The sequence below is a fragment of the Fundulus heteroclitus genome, chromosome 7, assembly GCF_011125445.2.
Source record: "Fundulus heteroclitus isolate FHET01 chromosome 7, MU-UCD_Fhet_4.1, whole genome shotgun sequence".
Taxonomy (NCBI): domain Eukaryota; kingdom Metazoa; phylum Chordata; class Actinopteri; order Cyprinodontiformes; family Fundulidae; genus Fundulus; species Fundulus heteroclitus.
The window spans coordinates 32378686-32392088 of record NC_046367.1 but is presented as its reverse complement, the minus strand read 5'-3'; the positions used below and the strand labels follow the sequence as shown (position 1 = coordinate 32392088).

Here is a 13403-nt window from a genome sequence, read left to right as displayed (position 1 = left end):
ATTAGTCATATGTCATAATCAGTAACACTAACAGAAAAGGCACCCAGCTGGATGAATCTGTATAATAAATGAGAGATACTTTTTGGTTTGAGATACTGAAATAAATCAATTTCTGGACAATATTCTAAATATCTGACATGCACCTGTACACTTTGCTGAACGGAAACCCACAGTGTCAATGCTGGCCGTCAGAGCTTCTCTACTGCAGGCCGCTTCCCGGTGGGCGTGCGTAATGGCCACAGCCCCTCTCTAAATATAACTCCCCTTCAAAACAGACGGAGAGGGAAAAAAAAGCCGGAGCGGAATTCTTACTCGGTGAAAAGCAATCTGGAAAGTTGTCAGGAAAGAATTTTCCCGGATATACTGTGAGTCTTATACGCCGTTTAGATTCATTGCATTGCCCCGGGTGGTGCTGGTGGAGCGCGCAGCAGGGAGGCGCATTGTTTGTATGCAAACTGGACGGCATGGCCATTGTATGCGATTGGGCATATATGGAGCCGGTGGTGGCTCGGAGGACACAGCCCGTTTAAAGGCGCAAGGAAAGTTGCCCTCGGCGATTTTTTTTTCTTTTTCTTTTTCCTCTCGCTTTCATGTGACTTTCTCTCTTTTTCGAAAGTGATTTGCTTCTTCGCTATGAGTTGCCTGGATGTGATGTACCACCAAAGCTATGGAGCGCACTACCTCCCCGCAGCTGCGTACAAGGCGACATACTATAACCACCATCAGCAGCAACAACAGGTGAGGCGCTGATAGCAGAACTTTTTTTTTCTTACCCCTTCGCAACAGACAATGGCTGAATTTACCTTTAGCCCGGGAGTCTTTCTTCACAAATAAGAAAACTCTAAATTCTAGAAGTGCTGTAATAATAACCAGGATGCGAGATCTGGATAAAAACAAATCGAGAGTATTAAGTTTGGAAAAGCCAAACTTGAAGTAACACGGGGGAGCAGCAAATGTCTATATGGCCTTTGATTTGACTTTTCAATGATTAAATTCCAATCTAGGGTTCAGTATTCACCTCGGGTCAGGCGTAATGACACGGAGCGATTAATCGTGCGGTCAAACGGTGATGTAATGACAGCCAGTCACTCACACAGGAATGTGGACCGCAGCATGACAAATAGCTGGAATGCAGTTTGTGGGGAAAAAAGAAGTAAATTTTCTGACGATTCTAAGACTACTTTCAATGAAAAGCTTCTCAATGACAGGGGCTCCTTTCAAAACTTTGGTAGAGGGCAGTTAGGGGGCCTCTTGAAATATAAACTTGTTACTTTTTTTTAATACAACACACTCATTTTCAAGTGTATATCTGTAAGATTGTACCTTTTAACCCCTGCAAATCTTAGTGCACATGATTTTAGAATAGTTTAATTCCCTTTTTATTTTTACCCAAATGAAGGAACTGTGAAGAACAAAAAAAAGAATGCATTTTAATATAAATAAATCAATGTTTCCAATCACCAGAGCGTGTCTTTTTCCTTTCTTTAATGAATGCAAAAGAATATCCATGCAAAAAATGTCTCACAGTGTGGAGGGAGCATCAAACTTATATAGACGGATATTAGGGCGGCACAGTATATTGCAAATATATTGTCATTCTAATATTAGTGTGGACAGTATTGATTATGCAATCTGGAATGCAGTGTCTGTTGGCCAAGTGTCAGAAATTCATGATTTCCAATAAGACATTTAGCCTGTTGAATGAAGTATCACTCCATTAGATCCACAAATGACATAGAATATAGCGTTGAAGATGCTAAAGAGATGCTGAAGGTCAAAGAGGGTTGTAAACATTGGCATTGGTGTGACTAAATGTAAATATTTTTCCACGTTGAAAAAAAAAAGACATTACCTCCCTAATGTTGTAATATCTAAAAATATTACAACATAAATTCCTAATATCATTAATTCATAGGGGACTTTTCTCACCTGGCCCTAACTGGTGGTGCTACCCATTACTGGTACTTTTCTTTAGGAATTATTCAAGTTTGTTTATCTGCACGTATCAGCTCCACAGAACATTTAAAATCACTTCCGTCTATAAATGTCAAGGAAAATAAAGGTCTATAACTGCTTCTTTCGTCATCATATACAGGATCTCAGTTTTTTTTTCTTGCTTTTCCCTTCCAGAAGAAGCTAAGTGCTTACAACAAGATGCAGGAGTGTATGGAGCAGCAGCAGCCACCTCAAACTGAAGGAAGAGAGATGATGCAGAGACATCAGGGTCCCACAGCAACACTTGCTGAATCAGGTCGTAGATCCCCAGATGAACTGGAGTCAAAGGACGGTACCCAACCGGCTGAGGCAGAGTACTTGAGCTCGCGGTGTGTGCTGTTCACCTACTTTCAAGGAGACATCGGTGACGTTGTGGACGAGCATTTCTCCCGTGCTCTTAGTCAGTCCAGCTCCTTTGGCATTGAGAGCAAGCCCATTAAAGTGACTCAGGCAACTGTTGCTTCAACTAATAACCCATGGAAAGGTAAGGATATTAAGTTTTCCTCCCCACTAAAAAAGAAGATGGCAAAAAAAATGTTCAAAATGGCTTGGTGTTAAAACAGTGGCTCTTTTTCAGATGGTGGTTCCTATCCTGATGGTCAGGGCAGTTCACCTTGGAGCAGCCCTTTCCCACCTCAAGCCAACTCCTGCCTCCCATCGGTTTCTGTCTCAGTCCACCCAGAGTTCTCCTCCAGCCCCGTCTCCTTCAGCCATCCAGATGGAGCTCTGTGGGCCACCCACGTGCTTTCCCAAGCCAGCATCCCGTCTCCAGCTTCCCTCTCTGACAGCTGGACCTACAGTCTGAGCCCCCAGAGCCCAAGTGGTTACCCCAGCGTTCACGAAGTCTACCACTCACATCCACGGTCCCACCCCCACATCCACACAAGGCACCATCACTCCGTGCTTCATTCGTACCCACCCCACAGCCCAGCTTTGGACCCCAGGTTCAACGCGTTGCTGCTGCCGGGTGTTAGGAGCCAAGGTCAGGCTGCCACCAGCACTGGTAGCTCCCCGCATAGCGAAGGGGGGAAAACGGAGATGGATCTCAGCAGCAACAGCTCCGTCTCTGCAGCCTCTGTCACCTGGACGCCTCCACCTCTCCATGGCTCTTTGGAGGCATATGATGCAGGTATTTTAAGACTGTTACTTTCTACGAATGTGTTAAAAAGATGGTTTGAACGGTAAAAAAAAACAACTTTGTAATCCTACTCCGCTCTGAGGTTTACCATGCTATATTAAGTGAATGACAAATTTGACACTTTCACAGGGCACTATTACATTTTGCCACTGTTTTCTCAGCCAAAACAAGTTCATGTTACTGTACGGAATCACTTTGGTGAGAGCTGCTGGCTTTATCAGTCTGCCTCAATAGTTATGGACTGGTCAGTCCACTTTGAGTCCGCGAAGAGTGGAGTATACCTGTTGATTTGGAGTCAGACTGTAACATCAAAGATGGTTTGTTCAAGAGATTTTCCATGTTTCAGTCTGGAGACGGACTGACCGTTGGATGATTTACCTTATTTTAGTTTTGTCAGCAGACATTGTTCAGCTGAGAATCCGTGACAAATTTACCAAAAGTCACAGACAAAAGTTTAAACCAAATTCACAGCTTGAGTTGTGTCTAAGTTCATTCAGAGAATCTAAAATCAGCTAAAATGGTTGGACCTGACAGACTGGCTAAATGCTAGTAGTAAGCTTAGTTGAAGCTGTCGGTCTTCCACTGTCCTGAGAATGTCTTCAATTTTTTTTTTATACAAAGTTATAGTTGTATGACATCATTCTAAATGGTGATATAATGGAAAACTTAACAGAAAGTTGCATAAAACTGTTTTGCCTTATCTCTTTTCTCTGCAGCTGTTGATCAGACCAAGGCGAAGGCGTCCATTTGGTTCTGACGGATGAACAGAAGACGGACTATCTGCTCACACCAAAAACGGACTAACTATGTGGCTTTATCAAAGTATGGCTGCATCACCAGCACTGTAATGTAAAGTATAGATGAAGAATATTAGCAACAGTTTCATTTGTGTAAGCGTCCTCTCAACACTAATGGAGATGAACTCAGGCTTGGACTGGTGTGACAATCATGCTTCGGTGACCTGTCACGACCACTCAAATGATAGCAAGAGACTACTAGCTTTAGAAATAGAAAACATTTGTCTGTTGGTGCAAATCTATTCCTTTTTATTTAATGTGAGACCAAGCAGTTCTGTTTAAAGAGCTTGATTATGATCCACATTATTTTTGTATCGTTAATGTTTGTTTAATGTACATTGCTTGCTGTGTGTGTGTGTGTGTGTGTGTGTGTGTGTGTGTGTGTCTGTGTGTCTGTGTGTACTGTCTTACTATGCTAAACTGTTATTTGCTTAAATGGCTCCTATGCTTATTTGCCTTCAGAAATGTGTAGTGTATATACTGTTGCTTTTTGCTGAAGTAATAAATTAATAAAAAAAATTAAAAAAACAGGGAGCAACGTAATGTTTCTTTACTTCGAGTAGAGCCAAAACCAAGCAAAAAAACAAAAACAACAGAATTCAAGAAAACATGTGTAACCTAGTCTAAAACAGATCCGTTTATTGTGGACAAACTCCTTTGCAGGACCAGCAGGAGTTTGCTGCTGCATTCCAAAGGCAGTTATTGGACTGAAAACATCCACACACATTTCCAGACTGGAAACAAAAGAATGCATTTCCTGTCTGGACAGGAAGTTTGTGAGGCAGGAGCAGACTAGTCATGTGCATAAACACAACCGATAAACTAAGGTGTTATGCATGAGTTTGCTTCGGTTGCAGTTAGAATAGAATAGAAATATCCTTTATTGGACCACAGTGGGGAGATTGAGTTGTACCAGGAGCAAAGTGAAAAGCTAATGGAAACACACAAGGGTAAAACATATAAAAGCAAAAAATATTGTACAAGAGACTGTACAATAAGAGCAAACTTTCAATATAAGAACACATTTTGTACAGTTATTCGATATTACATACACAAAACCTAAAGCAGTGTACTGAGTAGAATGATTTAAAAGAAAATGTCTAAAATGTGTGGGTGTGTGTGTATGTATACAAAAAAAAACACCTACAGACCACAGTAATAAAAAAACAGTGCAAAAAGAAAAGGGATGTAAAGACTTTTTTGGGGAGAAAGGATCGTTATAATGTCTTACAGTTTCTGGGAGGAAGGATCTGCGATCTTATGACATATTATGTCACTTTCCTTAATAATACCCACATTATAAGAGCCTAATGCTGTATCTTAGTCTGAAATAAAATCTAAAACATGAAATTACTACAAAGAATGGGATACTGTATCACCGTATATCCTCTTGGAATATTAAAAGTATTTCACTATCAGCCTAAAAAACACATTGTTTCTCGCAAAAGCAATGTTTGAATCAGAGGGTAGAATCAATTTATCTAGGAAATATCATCTTATTGTCTGATGCAACTGTGCACATTTTGGTAGATGGTAGTGAGGCCCAGTGGTTAGGGAGCTGTTTTTTTTTTATTCATCTTGGAGAAGCTGCAAAGGTCGCTGGTTTGAAACTCAGTCTATCAAACTGGGTCCCTGAGCAAGACCCTTGACCGCAGATTGCTCCCTGTGCGCCACTCGGTGTTGGCAGCTCAGTGCTCCCTAAGGGATGAGTTAAATGCAGAGACAAATTTCCCATCTGTGGGACTATAAAAGGAAATATTTACATGTATTTAACATTTTTAAAGCTAAAATCTAAACAGAAAATGTAGAAATACAATACATTTTCTGATTTTTTTTTTCCTGATAATATTTTTAAGAGCAAACTATCTGATTTCACAGCTTCTAATAGCTTTATGGACCACTTGAAGTAGTGAAAATAGTAGAAGCCGAAGTGTATTTTAATTTCTTGGGCATGGAATTGTGTTTTTATCATGCAATATGTCAAACTGGTGCTTCCTGCTCTATAAATTATCTATACTACAAGCATCTCCTCAAATTCATCGATTTCCAAACCCAACTATTGGTATTGGTGTATCCATGACAACGAACATGCTTGTACTGGAAAAATCTTAGCCTTGATAAGATGTGAATCTCTTACTCATTGAAGTTAGATTAAGTCCCAAACACCTCAATCTAAATCAGTATGAAGTCTCCTGGTGTGACTGAAGCCCGTCTACTGTGTTTTCCTTTTTCCTGAGTGGCCTGACCAGGTGGTATGACCAGCAGTACCAACCCACTAACATTCCAGCCTCAGCTCCCACGTATCTCATTCTCCATCGCCACGAAACAGCAGGACTTTAAATCTGGAACACAGCAGCTGCATGTCCAGATGGAGAATCAACAAATCCTCATGCACTGAAAGGAAAAGACAAACAAAACTGAAGGGAGATGACTTGTTTATAAGTTAGATTTTTTTTTTTTATCTCAGACAATTTCCGATACCTAATTTTCCTCAATTTGCATGATTATTTTAGTACTGCTGTTATCTACTCATTATAATTCTCCCAATAACGAAACATTAGGTGACAAAAAGGCACTTTTCAGGGACAGTCTATTCAAATCATGTAACAGAATTCCTTTTTGGATGCAGCAAAGGTAACACTGAAACACTGTCCATGTTAAAGTTCATGTTTTTTTCGTGCTTCACACAGAATTAACAAAGAAAGCCTTGTGTTTCTCTGCTACATTTGCCACTGGCACAAAAAAATTGAACAGTAAATCAAGTGCAGTGTATGGCCCTCACACAAATGTCCAACATGTTCTCATAGCAACATGCCATAGTATAGAGTAGTTGTGTAAAACATGTGGAACGTATGTGGAAGTTGCTGAAATGTAACTTTTCTGTATGCTTTGGCTCATCAAACAATTTCACAGGAGCGTAATCATCTGGTTTGAATCTGTCAACAGTAACACTACTGTTATTTTCATCTCCACAAAGGTATATATTTTATATTCCGATGACATTGTTTCAACCATTAAAGATTACACACAGATTTCTACTAGTCCACAATACATTTTACCTTTTATCAAACATAACTGCCATACTCCTATAAATGATTCAATTATAGCAGCTAGCAGAGAGCAGCAGATGATGGGTGCAAATAGTGCTGGATCGATTAAGCATGGTCGATAATTGATCATTAATAGAGTTGAAAAGTTTGGTTGGCAAATGTGTTAAATCATTGACTGGTGTATCTACTGGTGTATTTCAAAGAACATTGACGTGATTTGACTGCATTTTCTTATAATTGTACTGTATGTAACCAGATCTGGGTATGATTAGACTGTTTTGGAAGGATTTGTGTAAATTGAATTTAATATCAACCACACTTCATTATAAACACAATAACTGGACTTTAGTTAGACCTGTTTGCCTTATAAAGAGCCTTGAGATGAAATTTGTCATGTTTTGGCTTCATATAAAGCTTCACAACGCTAAAAGAACAAATAAGAGCAGAGATAAAAAAAATGAATGATTGAAGAAAACATAAATACTCAAACAGGTTGTTTTCCAGCTGATCAGAAGTTCAATAACACAGACTTAAAACGTTTAAATGTGCCTTAAAATCGAACTAGCTTTTTTCATATGATTTTCTTTCAGGAATTCACGTTACCATTGATAACCTGATGGCAAAAAACTTTGAATATGACAAAATTGTTGGAATCCCTTGCAGTAACTTACATTTTTCTAAATACTATGAAGGTTATGGAACCAAAAAATAAAAAAAATAAAGCAACAAACAGACCCCATAAAATGTTACCTGCACTTACCCAAAGATTACAACCAGGCTGTTATTTAAGACACATGGATAAGTCCAACTCAAATTAAAGTCTGTTATTATTCTGACTGCAGCACAATAATAATGGGACAACATGTGAGTGAAGCGCTTAAGTGCAAAACATTTATTCAAAGTTTGTCCCGTACCACAAACTGGCGAAGGAGCAACAAATGAGGGGACATTGAAAGGTGGAAGAAATATTTTATTAACTGATGACCTAAAAATCTATAATTTGGATGGTACAGATGTCTCCCAATTTTACTCACATGAAAGCAGATGCCACTAAACATGTTTTCTACTTACCCTCTGTATTAAGATTGCCTCCGTTGATGGCACGCCTTGCTAATCCATTGAGGGAATTGCTGCCCCACACCACTCATCACATCACTCTGCTTCCACTCTCCCACAGTTTTCTGTGGCTACAATCCACTCAGTTGAGCTGTTCAATCCACAAATTAATTTATCTCACAAATTTAAAGTAGACAAAAAACATGTTTTTCAATGAAGGATTTATTGGAAAAAAAGCAACATTCTTATGATGAAGAAGGAAATGTACTACCTTTGTTACTTTCTTTGATACACTTAGCTTAGCTTTGTTTTCCTTTAATGTTTGGGCTCATTCCAGGAGTAAAATGAAAGGCTGCAGGTTTCAGCCTGGTACCTCATTAGCATTAGCCTGTAGCCTCTTCATCTGCATGTAGTGCACTAACATGCTAACAGGCATCCCACTGGCAGCTTTGCAGAATCACCACAGGCACTTCCACTGCAGGAAGAGAACACAAACTCAATACTCAAACGCGCTCCTTAAAGTCGGATCAAATGACATTCCCATAATTGTAAAAATTAGTAAGGCGGCAATAAGAAATTTAGGAAACACTGCATGTTTAGGAGAAACTTTTTTATTAAATTTTAAATTGTCAGTCTTTCGAGCAGGTACTACATTTCTTCAAAGTAGTTTTTAATTGATTGTTTAAGCAGCTCAAGATTGGGGTAGAATATAAAACATATATTCTGAAGCCCTTTTATTTAAGGGAGATACAATCAAGTACATCCATCCAGAGAGATCTGCTTCATATTTATCTTTTTTTTCTTGCTTGCAATCAAGTTCAAACGTACGCTTAAATTGGAAAAACTCAATTATAAGCCCAGGCATACACAACCCCATGCATTGATGTTGCACTGAGCCTTAACAAAAAGAGAAAAGTATATACTCAGAGTCAATTTCTGGTTCTGGTCCTCATCTCCTTGTTGATATAATTGCCTTTTCCATCAGTAGCCTTCATGTAATTTCTATGACAAAGAGCTGTATTTATACTGGATGACAACAGGAAATAGTTTCATTTTCTTTTTCATTTTTCCTAAATTAATATCTGCAGCTCACCACCCACATATCATCTTAAACATGTTTTGCTACCACCTTGAACTGGACTATCTCTACCATTATAGAGGTGGGTTTTCTCATTGTTTTTTTTTTTATTCCTTGGTTTTATTCGTTAATTTAGCACATCATCATTATTGTGAATTGAAATCCTTTATTTTTGTTATGTTTTTTTTTTCGTTAAAATCAGTCCACAGAGTATCGGCATTATTCTCCCCCATCGTTCATGTTTATTTACTCTGAACTCACGTTTGATCTTGAGAGCATTCGCAAGATTTGCGGTCTGACATCAGAATGATCTTAAGCGAAATCTGTTCGCGTGTGGCGTGTTGTGCTTGTCGTCTGACCGGACACCACACACTGTACGAACAAACACGTTCTAACTAAGATTTTTTATCGTTACGAGTGGTGTCTCTCAGCCTTTGAAAATCAGCTGATTATTTTTAAATCCTGCCGTGTGAACCAGCCTTTACATACACTTATGATTGCCTTTATTCATTATGATGTCATCATAACATCGTACAGATGCCCGCGCGCTCCATTGCTTGTCCTTGTTTACTGTTTGCCATCATGCACAACATCGTCTTTCTCTGTCACATGGTCTTGTTATGGTAAATATACACAAAAGTGCTTTGTTTACAGAAAAATAGAGCAAAACCAAAGTGTAAAACACATAAATAAAATATAATAAGCGAATGTGGTGTGCTAATTTAATCGGAAAACCTTTGTACTGTATGCAACCAGAGAAGCTACTAGCACCTTTGGTTGCATGATGTTTAGTGTTATTTTTCTTCTCACGCATAATGTTTAGCACATAAAAGCAGAATTTTGGTCATTTATGACCTGACTGTCTTTTTCCACATGTTTGCTGTATCCTCTACATGGCTTTTGGCAAATTCAAACTGCTACTAATGGTTCTCTTTCAACAATGGTTTTCTTCCTGCAAGTCTTACATAAATACAAGATTTATGGAGCTACTTATTAACAGTACTTTCACCAGATTCTCCCATCTGAACAGCGGATTTCTGCCGCTTAACCGTTGTCTGTGAGATATCCAAAGCTTGAAATGTAGTTAATGACACAACCCTGATGTAAACTTCCCCAAAACTTTATCAGTGACCTGTCTGCTGCTATCCTTGGTCGTACTGAGGCCTTCACAGAACAGCTATTTTATGATATGATTGAATTACACACATCTGCAGCAATTAGCAATTAGTAATTAGGTTACTTCTGAATGCAGTCATCAAATACAAAACGATGCTACGCTTTTTTTTTTTAGATTTTTGTAAAAAGGAGGAAACTATTACTTCCTTCTTTGTCTTGGTCTATCGTATAAAATCCTAATAAATTATGTTTATATTTGTTTTTGTAACTTGACAACTTCTACAAATGTTCAACAGTCTAAATACTATTGCAAGAAACTGCGTGAAAAGGATGGGTATAAAGTAAACCTTGTCTGACAGTGCTTTTGAAATCTCTTAAGTGTAATGTCCGACCTAATTACGACCAAGGAAGTCCATTTGGTAACTTATCAGTGTTACACTGATGAGAATGAAATCAACCAAAACAGAATATACTGAATTCAAATGAATTGCAACGAACTGAACAGAACTCTAGACAAAAGAAATAAGAGCAGAGTGAAAGATATATATAAAACAGATGGTACGGGCTGCCAAACAAAGTCAGAGTCCAGAAAAAAAAAGAGATGAAAAGCAAGAGTGAGTGAGAGAGAGAGAAAGCTGATCAGTCATAACAAAGCCCAGCCTCACATTCCAGAGTAATTGAGCGGATGATTAGTCAAACAATCAGCAACACAACTCCAGCTGTCCGAACAAAAATGTGTATAAATTCAGAGATCTGGATGGAGGAAAAAATAAAGATAAGTCGAAAAATGCACATGGCAGCCATTTCCATTCAACTATTCTCCCAGACTCCAGCAAGCTTACTCAACGCCTACAAATCACAAGGGTAATTAGAGCTAATTTCCCCTCCTTGAACATGTATTAAGGGTGTTAGGGGTATTGATGAAAGGCTCAGCTTTCAACGCTGTGTTTTCGTCAACGGGGCAGCCTAATGAAGTGTGCTGGGACCGTCACAGAATACTCGCCCTGCTGATTGTGCTTGATTCGCCAAATCTTCTGGGTTTTGGAAGGATACCTGATTCTTCCTAAATCAACAGTTGAGCACACCCAAGGAGCAGAGTTTGTTGAAACGCATAGATTAGGTGGAGTCAGTATTAAAAGCTGTAGGAGATCATTATTTTCATCAAAGAACCAGGCTAAATATGTATTTAAGTTTGAACAGTCACTAGAAATATGCTCATAATGTCCAAACATGCTTCTTTGGGGTTTATTTTTATTTTTTATTTTAAATAGATAGCGGAGTCAAAAATAGAGTTATAGACATGGATTGCCCACCTACTATACAGCTAAATTACAGTTTGTAATTCATATTTAGAGGTTTGTTTGTGGGTTGATGAAACAAAAATGTAAGGATGTGGTCCTAATAACAATCGAGACATTTTAAAGGAAAGGGAAGCAAGCCCATCATGGGTGTAAAGTTGGACTGTGGCAGTATTATGTTGTGTAGGTGTTTTCATGCCCAAGGGACTGTGCCCTTCACAAAATAAATGGTAGCATGAGGAAAGAACAGCATGTGTAAATATTGAAGCAACATCTTAAAGCTAATCTTGTTCAGAAACACTTACTGTTAGACTGATGTAAAATTGTCCCTCCATCCAGAAAGTATTTAATACATTATGTATTCACAAAAAAGTAGGTTTAAATATCATTCTCTGTGGGAGCTGCAGTCCTGCAAAAACTATAACCAACCTCTGTCGTTCGGTCCAAAGGGCATGGATTGAATTTGACTTTGGAAAGTGCCTTGAGATGACATGTATCATGAATTGGGACTATACAAATAAAATTGAATTGAATTGGATTTGTCAAAGTTTTATTCCTGCTCTCGCCCCTAGACGTTATACACTCACTCTCCTCTGTCCTTCAAGTTCCGGGGGAATCACCTTATCTATTGGTTGTCCCACATGCCAATTATTCTGACGGGCTCACGTAATGCCAGTGTGCGAGTTTCTGCATGGTGGCTGCACATGTGCACTTCTAGTGTTTATATATCTGGTTAGCTTAGCGGCTAGGTTAGCGGTTAGCCGTTCATTGTATCTCCACGCTCTCACCGTATACTTTGAGCATGGGTGAGAGTCGCAAGAAGCGAACCGTGTTAATGCTTATGAGAAGAGGAAGGCCTCAGTAGAAAGAAATAAGACCACAGTGGATTTAGGACTTTTTTTTTCATGCGACCACCCGAAGGAGCGGAAGAGCAAGGTAACACAGTCTTGTACATGTGCAGTTATTCAAAAAGGAACATGGGGAAACTTCTGGAAAAATCGCCAACCCTAGCTTCAAGACATCAGCAAAGAAATAAAAATGTTGGAAATGTGTCTTTCAAATGGACTGACTCAAATCATAGCATCAAACACAACGTTATATTAAATGCACAACCCTACCCTGTTGCTTTCTCTGTGCCCAGAGGTGGATCAATCCTTATTTTACAAAGGACTCTGAAAGAGCTGCAGCAATTCCTTGTTAGTACTGATTGTGTTGCTCATGTGACAAGAGTCTCTCGTATTATCCATTGGTCATGACTATGAAATATGACTGAAAAGCAACATCCTTCTCTTCCTAAATAAAGATCAAGAGCTCAGTGTACTGTTTTAAAGGGTTGTGGGGAAATGCCTTATAATCTGAGGAAACCATACTTGGAGGTAAGTTTGGCAAAAAAAATAATACTCTTCATGAAGAACACCACACACATCATTAATTAAGGTGGTGGTAATTTTCCTATGGCCAAAACTTCTTGTCAAGGCAGATAAAATCATGCATAGTTGTAAATGTCAGTGAGTTTTGATCTAGATCATTTAGATGGTTCATGGAAAGCTGAAGATGAAGAGAGCTGTTATTTGTCAACATTTAGAGTAATTGCAAATATATACCTGAATTGACACAATAACGGAAAATTAAAGTTGTGCAATGGCTTAGCAAAAGTTGGAAAATGTGAAGGAAAATCTGTGGGATCACCTAATGGTGGCTATATACAGCAGATATGCACACTACAAGTTAGAGTAAGCTTTACCATGTCAAGATGTTGGACCCTGATATATATTTATTCAAAGGTACATAGTACACGTTTTTAATTTAAATATTGTTTATTTTCTTTACCATACATGCCCTTACAATTGCTCAGCATGTAAAAGGGGTTATTTT

The 13403-nt window shown here is 38.7% G+C and overlaps 1 protein-coding gene across 1 annotated transcript; it reads left to right on the top strand.

The window, feature by feature from the left end:
* The first annotated feature begins 247 nt into the window (after nucleotides 1-247).
* vgll3 (vestigial-like family member 3) lies at nucleotides 248-4457 on the top strand. The gene is made up of 5 exons (XM_012850122.3): nucleotides 248-365; nucleotides 617-738; nucleotides 2131-2479; nucleotides 2573-3124; nucleotides 3850-4457. Exons 2-5 carry the CDS (start codon nucleotides 634-636, stop codon nucleotides 3888-3890), a joined length of 1047 nt encoding a protein of 348 aa, XP_012705576.2. The 5' UTR covers nucleotides 248-365; nucleotides 617-633; the 3' UTR covers nucleotides 3891-4457.
* Nucleotides 4458-13403: the final 8946 nt, after the last annotated feature.

What these genes read in the sequence shown, in the direction of transcription:
- vgll3 (XM_012850122.3), top strand. Translation starts at nt 634, where the DNA reads ATGAGTTGCCTGGATGTGATGTACCACCAAAGCTATGGAGCGCACTAC. An exon ending in ACCATCAGCAGCAACAACAG is followed by an intron (nt 739 to 2,130) that starts GTGAGGCGCTGA and finishes TTTCCCTTCCAG; the next exon opens with AAGAAGCTAAGTGCTTACAA. An exon ending in TTTGGAGGCATATGATGCAG is followed by an intron (nt 3,125 to 3,849) that starts GTATTTTAAGAC and finishes TTTTCTCTGCAG; the next exon opens with CTGTTGATCAGACCAAGGCG.